At 41.4% G+C, this 27,651-nt stretch overlaps 2 protein-coding genes across 2 annotated transcripts in view; one reads left to right on the top strand and one right to left on the bottom strand.

Annotated features, from left to right (window-relative positions):
• The window catches only part of polr2b (RNA polymerase II subunit B), a 31,092-nt gene extending 18,520 nt beyond the window's left edge, over positions 1 to 12,572 (top strand). The window contains exons 22-25 of the mRNA XM_082553208.1: positions 1,864 to 1,977; positions 2,056 to 2,216; positions 2,322 to 2,517; positions 12,355 to 12,572. Of these exons, the coding sequence (XP_082409334.1) occupies positions 1,864 to 1,977; positions 2,056 to 2,216; positions 2,322 to 2,517; positions 12,355 to 12,444 (561 nt within the window). The 3' untranslated portion in view covers positions 12,445 to 12,572. The remainder of the gene's footprint in view (positions 1 to 1,863; positions 1,978 to 2,055; positions 2,217 to 2,321; positions 2,518 to 12,354) is intronic.
• A 3,761-nt stretch (positions 12,573 to 16,333) lies between these two features.
• igfbp7 (insulin-like growth factor binding protein 7) lies at positions 16,334 to 24,817 on the bottom strand. The gene is made up of 5 exons (XM_082553235.1): positions 24,349 to 24,817; positions 23,842 to 23,951; positions 20,887 to 20,991; positions 20,686 to 20,812; positions 16,334 to 16,645 (listed from the first exon to the last, which is right to left on the bottom strand). The coding sequence occupies exons 1-5, from the start codon at positions 24,767 to 24,769 to the stop codon at positions 16,623 to 16,625; spliced, it is 786 nt and encodes a 261-aa protein (XP_082409361.1). The 5' UTR covers positions 24,770 to 24,817; the 3' UTR covers positions 16,334 to 16,622.
• Between the last annotated feature and the right edge of the window lie 2,834 nt (positions 24,818 to 27,651).

The raw sequence follows: 27,651 nt of genomic DNA on the forward strand, positions 1-27,651 counted from the left end.
ACGCTGCTCATTTGGATGTGGAGGACTGAAGATGGTGTGCAGTTAAAATAAACACCTGTGCATTCGTGGGCCTCATAATTAGAAATCTCTGCAAGAACGATTGAAAAGAACGTATGAAACGATGCGATGAAAGCGTGAATAAAGTGTTTGCTAATTATGTTAGCAGCTCTGTGTTTAAGTAAAATCTCTTGATGTTGGGCAGAAAATGAAGTGAAGTGCACACATACAGTCGTGGCCAAAAGTTTTGAGAATGACACGAATATTAGTTTTCACAAAGTTTGCCGCTTCAGTGTTTTTGGATCTTTGTGTCAGTTGTTTCTATGATGTATTGAAGTATAATTACAAGCACTTCATAAGTATCAAATGCTTTTATTGAGAATTACATCACGTTTATGCAAAGAGTGAATATTTGCAGTGTTGGCCCTTCTTTTTCAAGACCTCTGCATGTTGCCAATCAACTTCTGGGCCAAATCCTAACTGATGTCAACCCATTCTGTCATAATCAATGCTTGGAGTTTGTCAGAATTAGTGGGGTTTTGTTTGTCCACCTGCCTCTTGAGGATTGACCGCAAGTTCTCAATTGGACTGAGGTCTGGGGAGTTCCCTGGCCATGGACCCAAAATGATTTGTTCCCCGAGCTACTTAGGTATCACTTTGGCCTTATGGCATGGTGATCCATCGTGCTGGAAAATGCATTGTTCTTCATCAGACTGTTCTTGGATGGTTGGAAGAAGTTGCTTTCAGAGGATGTTTTGGTTCCATTCTTTATTCATGGCTGTTTTTGGCAAAATTGTGAGTGAGCCTACTCCCTTGGATGAGAAGCAGCCCCACACATAAATGGTCTCAGGATGCTTTACTGTTGGCATGAGACAGGACTGATGGTAGCGCTCACCTTTTCTTCTCCAGACAAGCCTTTTTCCAGATGCCCCAAACAATCGGAGAGGGGCTTCATCAGAGAAAATGACTTTATCCCACTCCTCAGCAGTCCACTCGCTGTACTTTTTGCAGAATATCAGTTCGTCCCTCGTGTTTTTTTTGGAGAGAAGTGGCTTCTTTGCTTGCCTTCTTGACACCAGGCCATCTGCCAAAAGTCTTCGCCTGTGCGTACAGATGCGCTCACACCTACCTGCTACCATTCCTGAGCAAGCTCTGCACTGGTGGCACTCTGATACTGCAGCTGAATCATCTTTAGGAGGCGGTCCTGGTGCTTGCTGGACTTTCTTGAGCGCCCTGAAGCCGTCTTCACAATAATTGAACCTCTTTCCTTGAAGTTCTTGATGATCAGATAAATGGTTGATTTAGGTGCAGTCTTAGTAGCAACAACATCCTTGCCTGTGAAGCCATTTTTATGCTACACAATGATGTGTTTCCTTGCAGGTAACCATGTTTAATAGGAAGAACAACAATTTCAAGCATCACCCTCCTTTTAATGCATCCAGTCTTCTATTCTAACTCAGTCAGCACATAATGATCTCCAGCCTTGTGCTTGTCAACATTCTCACCTGAGTTGATGAGAACATTATTGAAATTATCTCAGCAGGTCCCTTTATGGCATGAAATGCTGAATGATGAAATGCAGTGGAAATTGAATTTTTGAGATTAAGTTCATTTTCATGGCAAAGAAGGATTTAGCAATTCATCTGATCACTCTCCATAACATTCTAGAGTACAATGAAATTGCTATCATAAAAACTGAAGCAGCAAACTTTGTGAAAACCAGTATTTGTGTCATTCTCAAAACTTTAGGCCACGACTGTAGGTGTGATGGAGCCTCATCGTTGTTGCTTATGTTGTGCAAACAAAGATAAACATGTACCCGAGCTTTTGACTTGCAGGCTGACGGGTGACTCTGTCTTGTTTCAGGTGTCTGCCAACAAAGGTGAGATCGGTGACGCCACGCCATTTAACGATGCCGTCAACGTGCAGAAGGTGTCAAACTTGCTGTCTGAATATGGATACCATCTCAGAGGGAATGAGGTCAGCGCAAGGTCACACTTCCTATTGGCGGAGTCTGATGCTTTTGAATATTTATATTGAGTACTGGTTTGTGATCAGGTTCTGTATAACGGCTTCACTGGGAGGAAGCTGACGTCTCAGATCTTCATCGGCCCAACTTATTACCAGCGCCTGAAGCACATGGTGGACGATAAGATCCACTCGAGAGCCCGCGGCCCGGTCCAGATTCTCAACCGACAACCCATGGAGGGGCGCTCACGGTGAGTAACGCACCTGTCCGTGGCTGCGCATGTCTGCGCCCGGCATCAGCCTGCCTGTGCTCAGTAAAAAGAGATTAATGTCTGATCTCGTCCGTCCATCCTCAGTGATGGTGGTTTGCGGTTTGGCGAGATGGAGCGTGACTGTCAGATTGCTCACGGAGCAGCTCAGTTCCTGAGGGAACGTCTGTTCGAGGCATCTGATCCCTACCAGGTGCACGTTTGTAACCTGTGCGGACTGATGGCCATCGCCAACACACGGACACACACGTACGAATGTCGTGGTTGCCGCAACAAAACCCAGGTAAGCATGATCAATATTAAGTCCATCAAGGTTTCTGGCACAGCTGTGTTGAGCAACCTGTCTCAGACTTGTGTTGACCTGTCCACGGCGCTCTGCCTATACTTTTTTTTTTTTTTTCTTTTCTTAAATGGCTGCTTGTGTCTCCACGTGTACTGTGTTTCTGCATTTCTACCGGTCGTGTAAATTCATGTGACACTTTGCTGCGGGTAGAGGTCATCAGCATGCGTGTTTGCCCTGAGTTGTGCTTTGTGTGACACAACAGAGCAGCCATGGTACCATAGAAATGCTGTTTAAGTGCTTGATTTAGACATAACGATCGGTTCTTACCATGTGTCTAGATGCGCAGCCGGTACCTCATTGGTGGATATATACAGGGAGTGCAGAATTATTAGGCAAATGAGTATTTTGTCCACATCATCCTCTTCATGCATGTTGTCTTACTCCAAGCTGTATAGGCTCGAAAACCTATTAAGCATATTAGGTGATGTGCATCTCTGTAATGAGAAGGGGTGTGGTCTAATGACATCAACACCCTATATCAGGTGTGCATAATTATTAGGCAACTTCCTTTCCTTTGGCAAAATGGGTCAAAAGAAGGACTTGACAGGCTCAGAAAAGTCAAAAATAGTGAGATATCTTGCAGAGGGATGCAGCAGTCTCAAAATTGCAAAGCTTCTGAAAGCGTGATCATCGAACAATCAAGCGTTTCATTCAAAATAGTCAACAGGGTCGCAAGAAGCGTGTGGAAAAACCAAGGCGCAAAATAACTGCCCATGAACTGAGAAAAGTCAGGCGTGCAGCTGCCAAGATGCCACTTGCCACCAGTTTGGCCATATTTCAGAGCTGCAACATCACTGGAGTGCCCAAGAGCACAAGGTGTGCAATACTCAGAGACATGGCCAAGGTAAGAAAGGCTGAAAGACGACCACCACTGAACAAGACACACAAGCTGAATCGTCAAGACTGGGCCAAGAAATATCTCAAGACTGATTTTTCTAAGGTTTTATGGACTGATGACATGAGAGTGAGTCTTGATGGGCCAGATGGATGGGCCCGTGGCTGGATTGGTAAAGGGCAGAGAGCTCCAGTCCGACTCAGACGTCAGCAAGGTGGAGGTGGAGTACTGGTTTGGGCTGGTATCATCAAAGATGAGCTTGTGGGGCCTTTTCGGGTTGAGGATGAAAGGAGCAAAGAAAGGTGGCTATATTGGTCGCTGATTTGGTTTTGTTTTGTTTTTGAATGTCAGAAATGTATATTTGTGAATGTGGAGATGTTATATTGGTTTCACTGGTAAAAATAAATAATTGAAATGGGTATATATTTGTTTTTTGTTAAGTTTCCTAATAATTATGCACAGTAATAGTCACCTGCACACACAGATATCCCCCTAAAATAGCTAAAACTAAAAACAAACTAAAAACTACTTCCAAAAACATTCAGCTTTGATATTAATGAGATTTTTGGGTTCATTGAGAACATGGTTGTTGTTCAATAATAAAATTATTCCTCAAAAATACAACTTGCCTAATAATTCTGCACTCCCTGTATGTTGGATTTATTGATTGGCTGCTTTTTAGATAGATCTGCAATGACCCTGATGAGACCACAGCTACAGGGTTGAGTAGTTTATAGTTAAATACGTTCTTCAGTTAATTAAGTTGTTCATACTGAAAGTGTTGCCAGACCTTTAACCTTTGCTTTACTTTAAATGGCCTGTATTTGTATAGCGCTTTACTAAGGCTACGTTCACACTGCAGGTCAAAATGCTCAATACCGATTTTTTGATCAAATCCTATTTTTTGTCTGCTTGTTCACACTACAAATAAAATGCGACAGCAAACGCTCTCTAGTGTGAACGCTCAAAGCGTAACAAGTCATGCGACGTGACGCTGCGGCTGTGATTGGTTCGGCTCTGCGCTACTTAATTTGGATTGGCTGACCTTTTTTTTTTTTTTTTTTTTTTTTTTTTAAGAGGACAAGAGCGGCGAGGTCTATCGCGATAGCTTAATTTCTCTATCGAGTAAAAGTTATATCGCGATACATATCGTTATCGTTCTATCGCCCAGCTCTAAGATAACCTAATAATGATCCTTATAGCTGTTTTAGAGGAGCGGTGCTTCAAAGGATAGTTGCAGATTTGTCAGAATCTGCAGATTATACAGTACAAATAAAATGTTCACGTTTCTCCAACGTTGTCTTCCCAACAGTTTCACTGACATCTACACGGGATGGCCAGGAAGCGTTCGCGATGTCTTCTCGGGCGCTGACAATTGGCGTCTGTCTTGTGTCAGTGACGTAAAAGACTGATTTAATGCGACATGACCGTTCAAACAGCAGTCGCTTTCTAAAACATCGGATATGTATTGGATTCAGTACCACATACGAAAGTGACCCAGGTCAAATTTGAAAATATCGGATTTGTGCCGTTCACACTGTCATACCATGATCGGATATGGGTCGCATAGGGTTAAAAATAAATAAATAAATAAAAAAATCTGATTTGATGCGCTTTCGCCTGCAGTGTGAACGTAGCCTTAGTCCCTATGAACCCCAAAGCGCTTTACACTACATCCAGTCATTCACACAAACACTGGTGATGGCAAGCTACATTGTAGCCACAGCCACCCTGGGGCGCACTGACAGAAGCGAGGCTGTCGGACACTGGCGCCACCGGGCCCTCTGACCACCACCAGTAGGCAACGGGTGAAGTGTCTTGCCCAAAGACACAATGACCGAGACTGTCGGATAGGCCTGGGCGATATGACCCAAAATTCCTATCTCGATATTCTTTAGCTGGATGGCAATATAAGATATGTGTCAATATTTTTTTTTTAAAGCCATAAAGTGAGAACAAAAAGAGTTCTTAGTCAAAGCTGTGTCCCAGCTTTCACACAGGCACTTTTATTAACATACAGCGTAGATGTACAAGAAAAAATTACTCAGAAATAAATTATGAGCATTTACTGGATTACAATTACTTTTTTCAAGTAACAAGTAAAGTAAGGGATTACTGTTGCAAAAACGGTAATTAGATTACTGTTACTTTCCCGTAAGCACACTGCGTTACTAAAACCATGATTTCTTTTTTGCGAGTGTAACGTTCGTGACAACAGCTGTGTGCAGATCAACAATGGATAATATATTGAGTGCGGAGAGAGTATGAGCATGTAGCGTTTAAAGCGTGGAAGTACTGACCTTACTTTGAGTTTGATTCCATAAAAAGTGACAAAAACATTAGCGTCTGCTGTTCACTGTGTGGGAAGAAAACTTCTTTTTACAGCGAAAAAAAACCCCTAAACTTCCGAGCAAGCACTGAGTGCGCTACGACGTAATGGGAAATTCAGAGAAACTCGCGGATTCTTCCACTGACCAATGCGGCAGACCTGCACCAGGGTAAACCTCCGCCTAACCCACTCCTGCTATACAGGAGAAAATAGAGCAACAGGACCGCTGAGTCTTTGATTTTATTTATTTTCAGCTGTGTTTTACTTGCATCTATTTGAAAGACTGAGTGTAAACACAAATATTTTATTTTATGTGCTGGAATGTGCAGAAAATGGGTTTAAATATTCAACAAATTTCTTCCAGTCAGAGAATGGTGCATATAATAAAATTTTTGCTTGGTGCATAAAGTTAAAAGATTAAAACTGATAAAACGTTTTTTAAAAGTTTTAAAAAGAGACTTCCATTTGGTTACATTTTGTATGATGGGTTATGCAGAAAAGTAGAATTGGGCTGAAAGATCTATCACTTCTATCAATTGTGTTTTTAAAAAGTAACTAAGTAATTAATTACTTTTGAAAATAAGTAATCAGTAAAGTAACGGTATTACTTTCGGGGAAGTAATCAGTAATTAGTTACTGATTACTTTTTTCAAGTAACTTGACCAACACTGGTCCTTATACACACACATTACGGTAATATTACGTTGAAGCAGAGTACGTATAACTCTGCGAGGCTCCTCTGTAATGCTCCAACAATCCATCAAGCAGTTTCGTAGCTTACCAAAGTCGTACCAAAACATTTTTGAAAGGTTTCTGAGCGCCGTGTGCCACATAGAATCGGTTTGCGGTCAGTAAGCACAACCAGAATTCATACATAAGGCGCACTGTCGATTTTTGAGAAAATGAAAGGATTTTAGCCCGGTCAGCTCATTAATGCGTTGACACCGTCCAGCCCCATGCATGGGGCGATCCGCGGTAACTCGTTAAGAGATTTGCCCTGTTAATGCAGTTATGTCGTTTACCGACCAGCTCTTCTTTGATAGCTGCCGTGTCCATCTTGTCATTGCCTGCAGGTGAAGCGATGGGGGAGGGGGAGTTGTGTTCAGTGAAGGAGAGGCGAGGCCGATTAACGTTGCGTAGAGACAAAAGTGGACGAAAGAGAGGCAAACTTGCGGCTCCACAAGTATAGTTCAAACATAACATAGACTATATCGATATAAACAATATTGTCACATCTCATATCTCATATAAAAATATATCGATATATTTAAAAATTCCATATATTGCCCAGTCCTACTGTCGGAGCTGGGGCTCGAACCGGAAACCTTCCAATTACAAGACGAACTGCCAACTCTTGAGCCACAATCTCCCCACACACTGTGACAGAGATTTCAATCCTGAGCTCACGATAAATCCACCAATAGAAACATCTGCAAATGTATTCAGTCTGAGCACTGAATACATTTTATATATAACACAGTAGTAGGCTTACAAAACAGTAAGCGCTTACTGTTTTGTTTTTTTAACTTTTTATTTAGAATTTTCATTCTGACAGGAGTATGACAAAAAACAAAAAAACAGCAAAATTAAAAGAGGAACAAAATGTTCCAATCATCACACAAAAAGAGAGATAAGCAAAATTAAGTGACAGAATTTTCAAGCCTTTGCTTATATTTATGCCATTTAGTCCAACGTTGTTGAAAGAGATGACCTTTTAGTCGTAGAAGGAAAGTCAGTCTCTCCATAAGATGCATTTCCTCTATAATCTCTAGCACTAACTCAGGGAGGATCTGTCTTAAGCCAATTCCTTGTTATGGCCTTTTTAGATGCGATCAACTGGATTTTAAAAATATATCTGTCATTTTTTAGAATCAAATCTCTGGGTAGCAAGCCCAGTAATAAGATTCTGGGATCCTTAGGGATGGCATAGGACATGATGTTATCTGTTAACTTGGATATACTGTCCCAAAAGGAAGTCAATTGTGTACATGTCCAAAAAATATGAGAGTGATTGGCGTTCGGGTGGCCACACTGTCTCCAACATTGTTGCCGGTGCCCTTGAAAATTGTTAGTAATATGTGGAGAAATAAAGAATCTAAAAGTTTTCCACCTGAATTCCCTCCACCTCTAGGAGCTAGTTGATGTTTGTTGTGTGGTACACATTTAGAGCCAATCACCCTCTGACAATCCAATTTTCAACTCTGCTTCCCATTTTGACTTCACATATAGTGTGTTGTTGCCATATTGTTTTTGTAGCCCTTTCTAGTGTTTAGACACTGTTTTGGTGGGCAGACATTTGTAGGCATTTGTAAAGACTTTGACAAGATCAATTTCTGGGGAGGAGGGGCCCTTTATTTCTGTATTGGAAAAAAATGACGAACCTGCAGATATCGCAACAGATCCGTATTTTCCAGATTGAATTCTGTTTTCAATTTTTTTTAAATGATTTAAAGGTGCCTGCTTCTACAAACAGACACAGAGCAGTTAAACGTTTTCCAATACAACCCAAGAATGTTGGATCTAACCTTCCAGGTGGGAACTTCTGTAAGTAGGAAGGCCATGACAAAATGTTAATATTGCTCCCCAGATTGTATTTGTTAATAACTTCATGCCAAATTAAAAGAGTGTTTTCCACTATATGGTTATCTAAGTTACTTATCCTTGATTTTTCTACCAACCGTGTTTGGGGAGGAGACATGCTAAACTCAATTTGTTTCCATTGGGTCCCCACTGCCGGGGAACATCAACAAACAATGTTGCTGCCAAGTAATAAGTTGGGGAGGGCCAGTCCGCCATGATCTCTATCAATTTGAAGGGTTTTAAATTGTATCCTTGGTCCAGCTCCTGCGCATATAAAGTGTGATATTAACTTGTCTCAGGATTTGAATTGAACATCTGGGATTTTAATGGGAAGAGCCATAAAGAGATATAAGAATCTGGACAACAGATTCATCTTCACAATCTCTATTCTTGCACTAAAGTCCGGAGTCAGTGAAGACCAGCGAGTTGTGTCCTCCTGAATTGAGTTCAGCAGATTATCAAAGTTCAGGACTTGTGTTTTAGTAATATTTAATTTATAACCAGACAGGGCCCCAAACTCTTTCAGAGTTGACATGAGCTCAGGGGGTGACATATCAGGATTCAGGCTCAATAAACAAAGCGAAGAGCGAGGGGCTGAGCATCCTTGCCGGGTGTCTCTATTCAATTGAAAACTAGAGGATAGATGTCCATTGATCTTTAACCTGGCCACTGGGCTACTGTATAATGATTGTATACATTTAATGATCTTGTTGAATCCTAGACACTCTAGTACCTTATAAAGAAAGGGCCAGCTGACCAGGTCAAAAGCTTTTTCTGCGTCTAGGCTTACTAGTGCCATATTCAGTTTCTGATTCTTTGCTTCTTCTATAATATGAAGCGTTCTTCTGATACTGTCATGTGTTTGACGCCCTTTTATGAAGCCTATCTGATCTTCGTGTATTAAATCCAGCAAATGGACTTCTAGTCTAGAAATTATTGACATAAATAATTTATAGTCTACATTCAAAATAGAAATGGGGCGGTAAGATTCACAGTATTCTTTATCTTTACCCTCTTTAGGTAGGACAGATATTACTGCCTCACGCCAGGATGGAGATATTTTAGCATTGTCGAGGGTCAAGTTAAAGGATTCGAGTAAAGTAGGGGCAAGTTCCTCTTTAAATATTTTGTACCACTCATTTGGAAATCCATCACTACCAGGGCACTTATTTGCTTTAAAGTTACTGATTGCAGTATCTAATTGTTCTCTAGTTATGTGTGCATAAAGCTTCATTCTGTAATAATCCAAGAGAAGGAAGAGCTAAAGAGGATAAATATTTCTGCTATTGGAGCTAGACACGAATATAACGATTGGTAGTAGTCATTAAAAATTGTGTGAATTTCTACCAGATCATAAATCAAGTTAGCATTAGAGGGGTCCCTGATCCGAAGGACAGCATGCTTTTGTTCCTGCTTCCGGAGCCGCCTAGCTAGAATTTGTTGCTTTCGGGGATGATTCGTAAAGGGATTGCTTGCAGAATCTTAATCTCTTTTCCAATTCGTCTTGCACTAACACTTTTATCTTGTTTTTAGTTACTCTAATTTGGTTGACCAAGCTTTGATCTTTGCCGTTTTGTTGTAGTTTGATTTCTACGTTTCTCAGATCTTTTTCGAGATCATCATATGCTGCCCTTTTACCCTTTTTTTTTTTTTTTTTTTTTTTTATAGATGAGCCACCCTTGAAATCAGTCTACCCCTCTCACTGCCTTAACCGTGTCCCACACCACAATCGCCTTAACCTGACCATCGTTATTATCTCCTGTGCAACTGGTTATTTCCCCCTTTAACTCCTTTATAGCAGACTCTTTATTGAGGATACCTAAGTTCCATATTGTAGATTTGGCAAAACTTGATAATTGAACAGATAAATAAATCATATTATGATCTGATAAATCTGAAGTACCGATCGACCACTCCTTTCCTCTATGTCAGTCAACAACGTTCATTAGGAAGAAATCAAGTCTGGAATGAATTTGGTGCGAGAATGAGCAGTGGGTGTAATCCCTGTTTTTAGGATGGAGGGCTCTTCAAACATCGAACAGACCAGTTTCTTTCATCAAGATATTAAGATCCTTTGAACTATGTTTTTTGTCTCTTACAACTTGTCATATCCAGGGAGACGTTAAGAATTGTATTCCAGTCTCCACCACAGAATAAAATCCCTTCGCCCACTCTAATTAAAGCATAAAAAAAAATGACTTAAATAATTTTCTATCACATTCGAGAGGAATATACACATTAGCTAGTGTGATAACAATATTATTAACTCTCCCTTTGATAGATATCTGCCCACCTTGTCACCAACCTCATCAAGGAAATCAAAGTTTAATAGATTAGAAATAAGAGTTGTTACTCCTCTTTGTCTGCTATTGCTACAGGTGCTATAAAAAAGTGGAATATCTGGGAAATTAAAATTTAGCGTGTTCCTTTTTTTGACAAATGTGTCTCTTTTAGAAAAGCCACGTGTGAGCCATCCTTTCTTCAATTTCTCCAGAACCCTTTTTTTCCTTTTAAGTGGATTGCCCAAACCATTAACATTCAGGGAGGCTATTTTAAAACTATCCAACATTGAACAAGACAGTAAAAATAAGTGAAACTGGAACAGTGGCCCCCGAAACCATAGCAAAACAGATATAGGGGAAACAATGAAGAACTGACTTCTAGAGGAGACTCTTGCTCCCCAACTAAGACCCCGTTGGTGGGTCGGGGGAAAGCCTCTCAAAGTGAGAGGGCCTGGAAAGGAAAGTAACTGTCTATAGACATAAACACCACCATCCTAAAAGTCCCAACGTATAAGAACGTAAACGGAGAACCAACTCTCCCACCTGGCTGGTGAATGAAGTGAGGCCAAAAGGGAGCGGAAAGGAGCTTCCTCATTAAAACTAAACCACTGGATCTCTTTGGAAACCCTGTAGCTTATCCTTTGCTCTCATTGCCGTGGCTAGGCCGTTGCCTTTTGCTGATTGCCAGCCCAGAAGCTCTCGAAGTTGCGACACTGCATTCGGCTGATCTTCCTCCTCTGAAACCAAATGTTTTTCTCTTTGAGCAGCTTCTTTATGGCTGTATTCTTTGCGTTTTTTTGACAATTTCACATGGATAATCATGGTCGAAATAGATGAAGCTGGCACCTACTTTGATTTTTTTTTTTTTTTTTTCCATGCTCTCAGGACCATGTTGTTGAATATTCCTGAAAGTTGATGACAGGTCCCGGAGGTGCCCCCGGTAGGGGTTTACTTGCCAGCGAGCGATGTGCGCGTTAAATTTTCATGTCAAAATCCTCCGGTATTTGCAGGTGGGTCCATGAATTATGGAACCGGGTTCTTTTCTCCCCCCTCCAACAAACCGAATAGACGAATATTGTTTCTCTGTGACCTTGATTCCAGATCAGTAATCTTTTGCTGAAGACTTTTCCGCTCCTCCAGACTCGTGCACATGGCCATGGTCACCTCTTCAGCCCAGCTCTCCAGCTGGGTGATCCTGGACTCCGCCTCATCCACCCGCTCTGATAGGCACTGTATGTCCCAGGCAATGTTATCCAGCTTGCATTAATTTCATGGCTCAGTTTGCCCATATTTTGTCTGCTGTCCTCTCGAATCTCCGCTTTTGGCTTTACTATAGCTTTGAGTATCTCCGAGTCTTTGCTAGCGGCTGCGTTGCTGCTAGCATTAGCTTGGTCCGGCTGAGAGTTAGCTTTAGCGGTCGAAGCGCTTCTATCTTGTTGTTTCGGCATATTCTCCCACTCCCTTAAGGCATTTTAGGGGTTATAACCCTTTCGATGTTGAGTGAGTAGAAAACAATCCAAGATAACGAGATTAGAAGGAATAACTAAAGGTAAGGTGGGAGAGCAACTCCTCAACGTGACCGGTTACTCCATTGGCTGAAGCAGAAGTCCCTAGGCTTACTGTTTTTCAAGAACAGAAAAGCCAGAGTTTTATGTCAGGGTCCAAGCATGTTTCAGAAAACCAGCTGAAGAGATGCTTTGGTTGTCTTTGTTCTTATGTGTTGTTTACCTCACTTTGTTTGTTGTTGTCAGATCTCTCTGGTGCGGATGCCATACGCCTGTAAGCTTCTGTTCCAGGAGTTGATGTCAATGAGCATTGCTCCTCGTATGATGACATCATAAAGTAATCAACCGGATGCAGAGAACATTGTGACGTCACAAGAAAGTGAAAGTCGAAGTTTAGTTGTTTTTTTTAGTTTTTTTTGTCTTGCTTTTTGTAAAAGTCAATAAATCAGTTCCTGATCATGTGATGATCTGTGTTTTGTTCTTCATGTGACTATCCTGACGGGTTATGACTTTAAGGTACAACTGGTGAGTCTCCAGTATTGATCAGAGATGTTTTTGAGTCAGGTGATCGATTTAAAAACTCAGATGATCAAGTTAACTGAATCCTCTCTCACTCTGAGCACGCTCACGTTACAGGCATTTGAAGGGTCATGTTACCTGCATATAAGAATATTAATATATACACTACCAGTTAAGTTTTAGAACACCCAGTTTTTCCAGTTATTTGTTGCAATTCAAATTGTGTAAGTCCAGTGAACAGCTTGAAATGGTACAAAGGTAAGTGGTGAACTGCCAAAGGTTAAAAACGGTAAGGTTACCCAAAACTGGAAAAACACGTACATGTCAGAATTATATAAAAAGACCTTTTTCAGGGAACACAACATGAGTTAACAATTTAACCTCCTAAGACCCAAAGTCTTCCATGGCACGCATTTTTAATTTCTCTTTGATATTTGGGCATATTGGGACCTGATGAATGTAAAAACCATTTTTAACCTGATTTTTGTTTCTAAGAAAAATGAGATCCACATATGAGGATATTCGTTTAAAATTTCGATAGAACAGTAGCAGTATGTAACCGAGGACAAGGTATGAGTAAATGGGGCAAAGAAATAAATTGATCATTTATTTATTACATCAATTAGACAGGACTTACAACACATTCTGCTGATATCCCAGCTGCACATGAGACTTACCACACCAACGGTGCGAAAATAACACTGCAACCCGTCACACCCTGCTTAGCGACACTGCAATCGTGGCACGCACTGCAAACAATTCGGGTCTCAGCGCAGCTGGGAATCAGTGCTATGCATGACCTGCGATCTGGGAGATAAAGGGAAGTGGCACAAACAATTAAACAAAAAACAAAAAGGGAGGTTAGTCCGCCCTTACACAACTCACTCTCAATCAATACCCGCCTTTACGGCTGGACAACTAACCAAAACAAAATTACAAATCAATCAAAAGAACAAAGAAAGGACAGCAGAGACTATCGAGATTATCGATTAAAATATTACCCAATATCAGTTTTATGAAACCATTCAAAACAAACACTCAATATACCTACAATATTGATCAGTTTCCCTGCGCGCCGTCGATCTAGGGCTTGATCAATTCTTCTATTAAAATTCGTGGTCACACTAAAAAAGTCCAACAACACATTAAAAATAGGCACATACAATAGCAAATGATCCAAACAAAAATGGCAAAAGTCTCTTACCGACAGTATACCCACTCGCACTCGAGTGAATTAATTGCCTCTGTTTTTTTCCACAGAAGAGCGCTGACTTCACCCCACAAACCCACTACCTTTTCACAGCTCTTCAGCCAATCACCTGGTAGAGAGCAACAAACTGCCAGGTGACACTTGTTACAAGTATAATATCCTCCTAAGTGGATATTTGGCCCTTGTAGAGCGAAATTGAGTGTTTTGGTCTAAATACCCAAAATGTGATGTCGCCAGGTCCTAGGAGGTTAAAGCTGTTCTGCAGTATTGGAGATTGATCAGCCTTGAAAGTTGGTGCTACTAATTCCTACAGGTGTTCTAACTGTTCTGGATTACGTCCCCCTCTGTCTGCATGAAGCAGTGTTGGAGCACACTGTGGTACCATACCCTCGTGGGCATCAGCTGAACAGTACTGTACTGTAGTGTGTTGATACAAACATGGCGAGAATAACAGTGGAAAAGAGACAGACCATCATAACACATAAATGTCGGTCTGTCCGACAGAGAAACTGCAAACAAAGTCAAGATGTCAGTGAGTCCAGTTTCCTTTAGCATCCAAAGGCTCAGAAACAAACTGACAGGAAGAGGTCTGCAGACCCAAAGACACGACTGAATCAGGCTACGTCCACACAGCTTAATAGTGGTCGTAGTGAGCAAGTCTCAGTTTCAGATGTGAAGAGAAGGCTTTGAGCTGCAGGTTTGACAGGACGAGCTGCAGCAAGAAAGCCAGACGTCAGAATAAGACAAAGGCTGTGTCCCAATTCAGGGTCTGCATGCTTGAAGTACGCATTTTAAGTGCAGTTACATCACCGCCACGCGACGACGGCTGTCCCAATTCGAAGTGTACTTCAAATGCATACTCCAAATGCGCCGTCGATTTCCCCAAATATCAAGCGTGGTCCAGTGCACGCTTCGTGGTCCCATATATCCCACAAGTCATAGCGCGGCGGTGGATGTGGAGAATTTTGCCGCAAAATACGGCAGAACGGAGCGGCCGAAGAGGGGTTTTTTTTCCCCAAACTTTATTGAAATTATAAAGCGAAAAGTCAGTCATTCCAGTTCAGTTTGTACAGCAGACATACAAGGCAAATAAGAGTAACAATATACAGTACAATGAAATAAGAAGGATAAATAAATAAAGGAAAAAAACAAAAGAAAAAAAAGGGGGGGGGAATGTGACAGACTTCATAACAACTTTGTATTTGAAAGTTGTGACAGCTCATTCGTTAAACATTTCTGAATGAATTTCAATCAATGATAAACCTTTTTTATTGGAAGTTAATTTAAGAGAGTTTAAGTAATATTCAATTTCAATCAAAAACAAATTAAATGATGGGGTTGAGTTTTGAAATTTACATTTATGTATGTGGAATTTCCCTAATAAGATGGAGCGGCCGAAGAGTGAACTGTCAAAAGTACTGAATATGACGTCACTTATTTATGTGCGAATGTTTAATAATTAAAGTCAGTCATATATCCACAAACACAACAAGCTGAAAGTCAGTGATATATGTATATGTGTGTGTGTGTATATATATATATATATATATATATATATATATATATATATATATATATATATATCATAATCAATATCATAATAATCTGACAATACTATAATATTGGCCATATTATATTTACATTACCACAGTGAGATGACTTTAGTCTCATGAACAACATTAACTAATTGTTATTTACTAACTAATCTTAAATGACTGTTCAGCACAGAAATGAAGCCCAACAATCATGTTTTACAGTCCCGTGGTCTCAGCCTCAGATACTCAACTAATCAAAGTGATGTCATGACAAAAATGAATGACTGACAAAACATTTTTCTCCTTCGTTTCTGTCAAACAAAGCTGTATGTAACGTGTCTCGCGGTTAGTATCATGGTTGCTAGGCAACCTGAACAGCGCGACAAAGCGTATACCGTCCCATTTCACAAGCCTCTCACTTCCGCACTTCTCGTACTTATAGTACGCACCGTACGTAGTATGCGTAGTGCGCGTACTTCAAGCGTGCAGACCCTGAATTGGGACACAGCCAACGAGGCTTGTCTGGACCATGAAACGCCACCATTGCACTACTGAAGACTGGAAGGTTTTATGGACTGAGGAATCAAACTTTGAAATCTACGGTTCATCGCGCAGGATCTTTGTACGCCGTTGACTAGGTGAAAGGATCTGCCCCAGGGCCTCCTCTCAGCTGACCTAGGAACAGCTTGATGTTCCACTGGATCAGCTGGGGAGAGGGAGGTCTGGGCTTCTCTGCTTAGCCTGCGGCCACCACGACCCAGCCGCAGATAAGCAAAAGCAAATGGATGAATGCATGTTTGTATTTAATGAAAGTTCACATTGATCACAAGGAATTAGTTGATCTTTCCATTTTTCTCTTTTTATTTTTGAAAATATAATGTTTTTCTGGGACCTTCACAGTAAAAACATTGATTATTTAACTGAAAGAGTTGAAATATTGATTAGATTCAAACAACACACAAACATTATTATGGTTTATTAAATTGAGAAGAAAAACATGCAGTTTAAGGTTCATATTTAATGTGTAGACTGCAACAAACAAATACACCTGTTTCACCATTTCAAACTTCCGCTGGTGCCCAGAGGAGGAAAAATACTTTAAAAGTTACAAATATAACAAAAGATATAACATGTAGAACAAAAGACTGAAGTTTGAAAAAGGCTGGATTAAAACTAAAAACGACTGAAAGGAAACAAATTCAGGTTTTAGTGGAAGTTAAAAGTCTGGGATTCCTGAGACGATCAGCTGATCACAGGTTGACTTCCTTTGTCACTGAAAGAAACACGACATATTTACTTTCAGATATGTTTCTTTTCTTGTTCAACAAATTATCATTTTAAAATGTCAATAATGTAAAGGCGGTGTCCCAGGCCCTGTGCTTCGTACGTCGCTTACTACATCCAAGATCAAATGAAACATCCAAGACCAAATCATCGCGCTAACTCTGAGCTCGCTATTCCGGTTCCCCGAACACACCTGTTGTTGACGATTAGTATAGCTGGATGAAGTAATGTGAGATCACTGGGTGGCCCAACAGGGGCTACGCATCGATAGTAGAAACATTGATCGGCAACCCTTTGATTGGTCGGTGAAAATGTCGAAGGAGCGCGCTCGGTATTTTTCGGCAGCAGAGCAAGAACTCTTGAGTGAGGGATTTCAGGAGTTTCAGAGTTTAATTAAAACGCAAGGGAACACTGCAAAGGCTGCAAAAGCAAGGAGAGAGGGCTGGCAGAAAGTTGCTGACAAATCAAACTCGTAAGTAATTCAATAATAACATTAATAATGGAGTGGATTTATATAGCGCTTTTCAAGGCACCCAAAGCGCTTTACAATGCCACTATTCATTCACTCTCACATTCACACACTGATGGAGGCAGCTACGGTTGTAGCCACAGCTGCCCTGGGGCAGACTGACAGAAGCCAGGCTGCCATATTGCGCCATCGGCCCCTCTGGCCAACACCAGTAGGCGGTAGGGTAGATTTATCATATCACACCATATTATCCAATATTATATTACATTATATTATATTATAATATGTTATATTATATCCCCTTTCACATTAGAGCCACAACAGGACCCACTAGAACATGGGAACAAGTAAAAGTGAAATATAAGAATATTCTACAGAATGGTAATATTTATCACTTATATTGCTTGTCGTCTCTTGGAAAGAGACCCTGGAATACTCTGTTTGTTTGTTCATAACAGCAACCAAGAAAAGGGCAGAGCAAAAAAAAAGACAGGTGGTGGTCCTGCACCCCCTCGTCAACAAGTTGGTTAAGTGAATAATACCCTCACGGGAAAATCGATATCTCTCTATGAGCACACTGTCGCGCTGAGCTAAAGGATCCTGTCTGTCCCGCAATATACGCTGAATTCTGAGGACTCTCCTTATCAATCTTGCACCTTCCGCAATGGGTTGCTCGCGTAAACGGACAGGATATGACTGCGACAGACTTCCCAAATCCACCTTCACTTTTATAGCCGTGGTCCCTCATCTTGATTACACGAAGTAATTTACAATTACTACTCTGAAATATGAATTACATCTGTAATAATCACATACATGTAATAGAATGTTAATAGTACATTTCCCTTTTTTAGGGACTGACCTGTATGTATCTGTGTGAAATCAATAAAAGGATCAAGTGCTGCATTATCTTTAGTTACATTGATGTTATTTATTTATGGTGAAACAGTGGTGGAATATCGCTGTTGCTTTCGTATGAATGACGCGGACATACCTGCGTGGCCGCGATCTAATCCTGTTTACATAAAGTAAACCTGCTCCCCAGCAGGTTTACGCTTACGGCTCTGTTGCTATGACAGCAAGTCCCGGATGGGCTTCAGGGAACCGAACGATCCAGGATCACGCGAAATCGTCAACAATCTCATCCAGCTAACTCACTTAGCGCGGTACGAAGAACAGGCCCCCAATCTTTTGATATATTGTTTATATACAGTGGTGCGAAAACATGTTTGCTCGTGGGTCTGCTCATGTCAGATCATGAAAGATAACACAAGTAAAAAATTAAAAACATCATGCATATTCTAAATAAAGGTGTTTGTTCATCTTTGGGGAAAAAATCCAAACCCATGTGTGAAAAAGGTGATCGCCCCACTCCAATTTATAACATAAATTACCCTAAGAGTGGAGCAACGGCACATCCAAAAGGTCACAAAAGACCCCAGAGCAAGATCCAAAACACTGCACACCTCACTTGCCTTAGTTAAGGCCAGTGCTCATGACTCCACCATAAGAAAGAGACTGGGCAACAATGGCCTGCATGGCAGAGTTCCAAGACAAAAACCACTGCTTAGCAAAAGGAACAGAAAGGCTTGTCTCGGTTTTCTAAGAAAACATCTTGATCCCCAACATACTCTGTGCTCTGGCAAGACAAAACTTTTTGGCAGCTGTATGTCTTGCTGTTGTTAATGGAGTCGTGAATTCTACCAAAACATCTTGAAGTGCACTTGTGTTCTGCAGCAGGATGATGATCCAAAGCACACCAGCAAGTCCATCTTTAATTTGGAGTGGCCTAGTCAAAGGCTACGTTCACACTGCAGGCAAAAGCGCATCAAATCCGATTTTTTTGACACTATGTGACCCATATCCGATCATGGTATGACAGTGTGAACGGCACAAATCCGATATTTTCAAATCCGATCTGGGTCACTTTTGTATGTGGTACTGAATCCGATACATATCCGATGTTTTAGAAAGCGACTGCTGTTTGAACGGTCATGTCGCATTAAATCCGTCTTTTACGTCACTGACACAAGACAGACGCCAATTATCAGCGCCCGAGAAGACATCGCGAACGCTTCCTGGCCATCCCGTGTAGATGTCAGTGAAACTGTTGGGAAGACAACGTTGGAGAAACGTGAACATTTTATTTGTACTGTATAATCTGCAGATTCTGACAAATCTGCAACTATCCTTTGAAGCACCGCTCCTCTAAAACAGCTATAAGGATCATTATTAGGTTATCTACATTATTATGTGAATAACAAAATAACTTAAAGCAAAAATTGGGAAACGTAAAGTCCGAAGTCTCTATATTAAGGGCCATCAGTCAAACAATACTGTTTGCTCTGGGTCTAAACAGAGCGCGTTGTGTGTGACGTCTTCTTTTGTGCATGCGGGCCGCTTTGAGTGTTCACACTAGAGCGCGTTTACTGTCGCATTTTATTCGTAGTGTGAACAAGCAGACAAAAAAATCGGATTTGAACAAAAAATCGGAATTGAGCATTAAGACCTGCAGTGTGAACGTAGCCAAAGTCCTGACCTGAATCTGAATGAGATGCTGTGGCATGACCTCAAAAATGCGGGTGATGCTGATAAGAACAATTCTCATATGATGAGTGGACCAAAATTCCTCCACAGTGTGTAAAAGACTCATTAGCAATGATCACAAACACTTGGGTGGCATATATACATGTATGTATGTATAAATGTAATACTTTCATACATAGACATATACACGTCATCCCACATACAGTGTTTATTAACATTTCTGTTTTTTAAAAGGGTCCCAATCTTTTGATTTTCCTGTATATTCAGTTCATTTCATCATCTCCTTGTGAATGTGATGTTACGTTCTCTGTTTGCATTTGTTTGACGTGTCATGTACAACACATGTTACTTGTATGTAACTTAACCATCACCAGTCACTTCTAAATCTGGAATGAAGAATTTAGAAGAATAATGAAGCAGCCTGGGCTGCTTCATTATTCGTTTATGTTAGAGACTTTTGGCAATGCTGGATTCTGATGGCTATGCTTTATTTTGTCAGTAAGGTTGCAGTGCTCTCCATCTAGACCCCACATTCCTGTATGATATATCTGTGATTAGTGAAGAAAAAAAGACTGATTATCAGAATAAATTGGCAGGAGCCCAGCAGTCTGTAACTGGATGATCTGGGCATGCTTAGAATCATCTCTGGATCATTTTTCTGCTTACTTTGTAATGGGATAAGAAGAGAACAGGCCTCAGGTAATAAAAGCTGGATAATGCCTCTGCAAATGTTTTATTTATCATTTTAAAAGTTTCAGTAACAGGAGCTCTGATTCCACTGCCGCCCTAAAGCGTGTTTCACTGACATGGATAAGTCTGCTTCTTGGACTAGAAACATTTTTCTTCATTTAACAGTTTATAGTTATGGAAGAAGTGGAAGAATCTACGCCTGAAAAACTGAGCTGAGTCTGATGGTGTTTTTGAAAGGCTGACAAAGGCTGAGGTAAATCCTCCAGAGACCAAGGTCAGTGATGACCATGGGGGATGTTTCATAAGGTAATTTTAGATGTTACCTTTCCTGGCAGTGAGCTCATCGATGGACTCAACCACATGAATTGCTCCAACTGCTGAAGCTTCTCCTTTGGTGTTTGTGGCGTGACACTCGTACGATCCTTCTTCTTCTTTGGTCAGAGGCGAGATCTGAAACACAAACACCATGGTCTATTTTGATTGGTCCCACTGCAGCAGTGACATAACATAGTGTTTGTACTGACCAGCACCCAGCCGGTCACTTCATGCTTCTCCGGTCCTCCTCGAGTCTGGATCGCCAGATTGTCACGGTCTCCAGGAAGAAGCTCCATCTTCTTCCCACTGAGGATCTGAAAGAAGAAACCCATCATTATCATCATCACTCTAATCTTAGAGATCCAACTTCAAATACCTTATTGACTCTGTGATGTCATCACAGAGTTGTCTAACCCCTGTGGTCTTCTAACGGGTTTCTCACTCATACTCTGACTGTGGTGGAGGAACCACCTGACATCCCCACCTGAAGCTGAGACTGATGATTGGACATCCTGCTTCACCACAGCTCTGAGCAGGTCTTAGGGCTTAAGGTCTGTAAATTCTCTTCAAACAGGCCGTTACTTGCCACCCTGATAGACACACCTGAACATACCTGAGCCCTTAGTGTACAAGCCGTCAGAATCAGTTTTTAAGCCCTGATTAAAAAAAAAAAAAGAAAGTTCATGAAACATGCTGATATCTCTGAATGCTGTAAATTAACCTATTTATTATATTACTGCCTTGAGGCAGCAGCTGTTGTGAAGTTAAATTGAACTCCTCACATAGCCAATCCGGTCTTTAAGTCTGACGTTATTAGCCATGTCTGGGCCCAAATTCCGCTGCAGGTCCCAAACAAACACTGCAGCATCACTGAGAGTTTAAACTGTCTAAATTCTTTCATCTGTAATAAAATGATCAGCGTTGCTGCTTTACCAGGTGTAACTATGAAGTTTAACATCCAGGCATCCATGAAAACAGGATTTATGATATTTAACAGAGTTAGAAGTTAGCAGGGAGTTAGCTCACTAGTTTCCACCTAAACATGATATAGCATGTTCTGACAGAGATTTCTGAAAAATTCAAACGTACAGCTCTGCTGTCACTTCCAACATAAATGAAGACAGAAAACTAAACAGCAGTGACGTTTGAAGGGTTACTGAAGTTGGGCTAGCTGGTATATAATGTTGTGCTACGTGATCGCTAGCGACACAGCTATGTTAGCATAGCATAAACACAGTGAAGCTGGAGGATGAATACTAACTTTTTTCCACTCCATAAAAGTTAACGTGAGGGTTCCCAATGGTTAGAGACAAATACAATTGCATGGCAGGATGCTATAAACGGACCAAACTTCAGTCAGGAGAACAACTGAGATAATCCATCCACAATATGAGGTTAGTCATTCTACTGCTGCTTGGGCTGGGCTGTAGTTACATCGTAAGGGTTTAAAAACTGAGTTTTAAAATGAACAGCGGTAATAAAAACCAAGAGAGGCCGACAGTGATCACAGACTGTTTTTAGGGTTTTTTGAGATTAAATACAACAAGATACAAAGCATTAAAACATGTTAAAAACACAAAAAGCCTTATTAAACGCAGGGTAGTTTGGGCCCGGAAGCATCATGTCATAACTTAAAGACCGGATTCCAACGATAACAACGATTATCATAATGATATGTTGGAGACACAGGCCAAGACGATCTTCATCTCTAGCTTATCAATCAACAATAGAGCCAAAAACAATTTAAGTTTTGAAAGGCCGACTCTGAGCCTCATAACACGCTAACCAAAAAACTGAATTGTTGTTATCTATCATGCAGCTGACCCATACTCAGACTTTCTCTACCATTTCTCTTTTACTGAAAATAACAGCCACAACATGGAATTTAATCTATTATTAGACTCAATTGAGTTCACACCCTTGTTCTGACATATCCCACAGAAAGTGAACATTTAACTGTATTTCTTGAAAACTGTCTTTCGTGATCATTTTTAATAACATTTAAGTTTACAGTAACAGATTACACAGCAGTGGGTAATACACTGCATTACATGTCCTTCTGAAGGTGCAGTAACAAAGTTTAAGGATAGAATTCATCCGTGTTATTCTCTCATGTTATTGAAGAAGCATATCATCCACTCCCACAGAGGTTGGTTGTCTTTTAATACTGTTACATCCTCACCAGAGATTTTCAGTAATGCATTACTGCAATCTGATTACTTTTCGCAAGTAACGAGTAAAGCAAGGGATTACTATTGCAAAAAAGTAATTAGATTACTGTTGCTTTCCCCTAAGCATGCTGCATTACTGTGGTACTAACCTGTGATTTTGTTTGTGAGAGTGTCTCATGACAATGATGTAAGCGTGTGGTAACAGACGTGTGGCGATCAACAATGGATAATATGGAGTGCGTACGGAGAGAGTACGACCATGCAGCGTTTAAAGCGTAAACATTTTTTCATAAAAAGTGACAAAAACATTAGCGTCTGCTGTTCACTCTGCGTGGGAAGAAAACTTCTTTCTACAGTTGAAAAAAACCCTAAACTTCTGAGCGAGCACGCTGCCACGGGAATGTGACATTCACAGAGAAACCCCCAGATCCCCTCACTGACATGACTGCTGTGGGCAAACCTCCACCCGCCCCACTCCTGATAAACAGCTGACAATAGATTTAAGAGCTGCTGAGTCTTTGATTCTATTTATTTTCTGCCATTTTACTTGCATCTATTTCAAAGAGTGTAAACACAAAATATGATTTTATTTTATATGTTGGAATATGCGGAACATAGGTTTAAGTGTTAAGCAATTTCTTCAAGTCAAAGACTGTTGATATAATTTAATTTTTGCTTGGCGTCCCTCTAATACTGCGGGGTCTGTTCCTTGCATGTTAAAGTACCTCAAGGTGACTATTGTTGTTAAGTAGTGATGTAAGCTGCTGTTCAGGGAAATGTTTAAATCAGGATAATTTCCTGTTTTATGTTTCCAGGTGGAGAACTTTGATTGTTTCTATTGGCAGCGGCAGGAAACAGGAAGTCAGCAGCAAAGAGGAAGGCAAACACTTCTGTGGAGTCACGCCTGAACCTTTGAGTGTTTCTTTTTATGGAGAAAAACAAAATACATCTTAAATGTGTGACAAACTGCTGAATGATGGCACACAAACTCACCTTCTTCCAGGTTAGCACTGGTGTGGGCACGCCCACCACCTCACAACTCAGGTACACCTGAGAGCCACTCACGTTGTACACCTCACCTGGAGGAGTAACAATGAGTGGAGCTGCAGACAGAAAGAAAAGATGAATGTGGGTGAAACAGGTCCAGACAGGAAGTCCTCAGTGACCTCACAGGAATTCAGTTTGCTCTGAGCACACTCAGTGGGTGTTTTCATGTAGAAAGGAATGTGATGTTTGGGATGGAGGAGGATTATCAGAGGCGACATCAGTCTGTAACTGACAGACTGCCTCATAGTCCGCTGGACCACAGAAGGGGAAAGAGACGTTTAGGTTTTTTTAACTGCTCTACATTTACATCACAGCAACGTATAAATACATACGTATATATGTACGTCAGCTGCAGGTTATTTCTCCAACTGTATCAAGCCACATATCAGAATAAGTGACCCCCTTCTGCAGGCTGTAGGCTACATAGATTGATACCATGACCTGCGACCTCACCTGAACCACAGCGACCTTTGTTCTGCATGTTGACAGATTCTTTTCCCTCACTCTGGGCTCGCAGGCCTGCAGTTTTCAGTGCACAGGTGTTCGTGTAGGTCACTCCGTTTGTCCCGCAGACCTCGTATTTGCTCTTACAGACACAGACTCCCATCTTGTTCTTCTTGTTCTCGCCGCTTCTCACGCACTCCAGACCGGAGCCACAGCGGCGAGCTGCCGACCGGCGACCTCCGCACAGCTCACCCTCTGCGGCAGCGCAGACAGAGCAGCAGCCACAGGAGTCCACCAGAGAGCCAGCAGCACAGCCCTCCGCTGGGAGAGGAGCACACTGAGCCAGATCACAAGATCCACATCCCAAAGGGGCAGAGTCCTGGACTGAGAGGACCGGGAGGATCAGAGAGAGGAGGCAGAAAGACTTCATGTTTGCGAGCAGCTCTGAGTCAGTCTGAAACTGAGGGGCTGAAACACAGCTGCTCCAAGGGTGGGACTCCGCCTCCACCCACAGCTGATCCCACCCTCAGCCTAGAAGATAATACGACCCTGTAAAGTAATACTGCATTACTGTACTGTGTACTACTGTACTTTACACTATTTCCATACAGTATTACATGCACAGAGACCTGCCACCTTCAGAAAATTTCTGATGACTCCTTTGTCACGTGATGCGAGCAGAATCATCTGCAGCTCAACGTGACAAAGACCAAAGAACTGATTGTGGACTTTAGGAAGACCAGGAAACTCGTGACCCCCGTTTCAATCCAGGTGGTCAATGTGGACATTGTGGAGGAGCATAAATACCTCAGAGGACACACTGATAATAGGCTGGACTGGGTTAAAAATGCCACTGCACTCTACAGGAACGGCCAGAGTCTCTGAGGTCCTTCAACATCTGTCAGACAATGTTCAGGATTTTTCTATCAGCCTGCTGTGGTCAGTGCTATCCTCTGTGCTGTTGCATGCTGGGACAGCAGGTTGAGGGTAAATAAACTGGTCACAAGGCCAGTAATGTTGTGGGAATGGAGGCCATCTCTGTACAGCTCCATCAGCACACAGTGCAGTAGTTATACTCTTTGCACACGCTCTGCAGTAAATAACAAAGTTTTACATTTTAAAGTAAAATGTGAATCGTATATATCACGTATTATTCTAGATATTTATAATTGAGTTATTTTTATATATTAGAGCTAGTTCTTATTTTGTAAACTTTGCATTATAGTGTATTATTATTTAGTTTGGTCTGTTACTGTTCTTATTGACTTTGTACAACTGACACCACATACTTTCCTCAGGGATCATTAAAGTATTCTGATTATTACAACTGTGCTGTACTCTGTGTTATAGTATTACTGTGGGAAGCAGTCTCACTCGAGTATCAAGGAAGGGGGTAAGGTAAGCAGACATTTTGGGTTCCCAGAGACGGGCAATTTACTTACAGTGACCTCCATTATTTGTGAAACTTAACAAACGCACATGGAATCGGTAACACAGCTTACCTCTCCTCCTTCACCTTAATCAAGCAGAGACTGACTATAGCTGTGTCCCAATTCCTAGGCTGCATCCTTTGGAGGACCTGTCCTTCGTAGTCTACGTGGGCCGTGTCCTCCAAAGACCGGGTAGGCCTGAAGTGAGTGGCTGTGAAATTGGCCGTCAGATTTGCGTCACCGCTGTCTCGGTGGGGTTTAATACACTCAGCCGTCTGCTCCTCGCTATCTAAAATATAACAGGACACTGGAGCAAACTCTCGATCATCTCACACTTCTGTTTAATCAGTTTTCTGTTTGACGTTTATTCAGCTGTGCGAAAACTAGAATTTTAATTTCAGCCAAACCGATTTACTCAGGAACAAATAAAACAGTGAAAAAAACAAACAATAACATTTTTAAGTTATCTGAGTGACTTATATATCATGTTTAACCTGAGTAGCCAAAGATCGCGGGGGGTCTGAAAACGGTGTGCCGGGAGTTCGCCTTCTCTAGTGATGGGAATTCCGGCTCCCAACCAGCTCTTCAAGTTGTTGGTTTAATTAATTTATTATCAACAGTAATATAAAATTATGCACAAAATGAATTACTAATGTAAAACAACAACAACATGTTTTTATTTATATGTTTATATATAAATATGCTTTTATTTATTCACTCCACATAAAATGTAAACAAATCAATTATATAATAAAAAAACAACCATTTACATTTCAACTTTTAACTGTGTTATGATCCAATGTTGTCAGTGTTTGTTTTATGTGTGACTCCTCCCACCAGAGGATAGCTGTGGGTTTTTTTTCCCCTTTTCTTTCTTAGGGGGTGGATACCTGGGCGTGTCTGCTGAGTTGTTGGGTGGAGTCTCTGATAATTAGATAATTGATTGATCACCTCCAGTATTTAACCACCAGATGACAGCCTCCACCATCCAACAAAGCGCAAAAGTATTCGGCCCCCTTGAACTTTCCCACATTTTGTCACATTACAGCCACAAACATGAATCAATTTTATTGGAATTCCACGTGAAAGACCAACACAAAGTGGTGTACACGTGAGAAGTGGAACGAAGATCATACATGATTCCAAACATTTTTTACAAATAAATAACTGCAAAGTCGGTGTGCGTAATTATTCAGCCCCCTGAGTCTTTGTAGAAGCACCTTTTGCTGCAATTACAGCTGCCAGTCTTTTAGGGTACGTCTCTACCAGCTTTGCACATCTACAGACTGAAATCTTTGCCCATTCTTCTTTGCAAAGCAGCTCCAGCTCAGTCAGATTAGACGGACAGCGTTTGTGAACAGCAGTTTTCAGATCTTACCACAGAGTCTTGATTGGATTTAGATCTGGACTTTGACTGGGTCATTCTAACACATGGATATGTTTTGTTTTAAACCATTCCATTGTTGCCCTGGCTTTATGTTTAGGGTCGTTGTCCTGCTGGAAGGTGAGCCTCCGCCCCAGTCTCAAGTCTTTTGCAGACTCCAAGAGGTTTTCTTCCAAGATTGCTCTGTATTTGGCTCCATCCATCTTCCCATCAACTCTGACCAGCTTCCCCGTCCCTGCTGAAGAGAAGCACCCCCAGAGCATGGTGCTGCCAACACCATATTTGACAGTGGGGATGGTGTGTTTAGAGTGATGTGCAGTGTTAGTTTTCCGCCACCAGAGATGGGCAGTAACGCGTTACTGTAATCTGATGGTGGTGGTGGTCAGAGGGCCCGGTGGCGCCAGTGTCCGGCAGCCTCGCCTCTGTCAGTGCGCCCCAGGGCAGCTGTGGCTACAATGTAGCTTGCCATCGCCAGTGTGTGAATGGGTGAATGACTGA

This window comes from Aulonocara stuartgranti, assembly GCF_965226115.1.
Source record: "Aulonocara stuartgranti genome assembly, chromosome: 2".
NCBI classification, from domain to species: Eukaryota; Metazoa; Chordata; class Actinopteri; order Cichliformes; family Cichlidae; genus Aulonocara; species Aulonocara stuartgranti.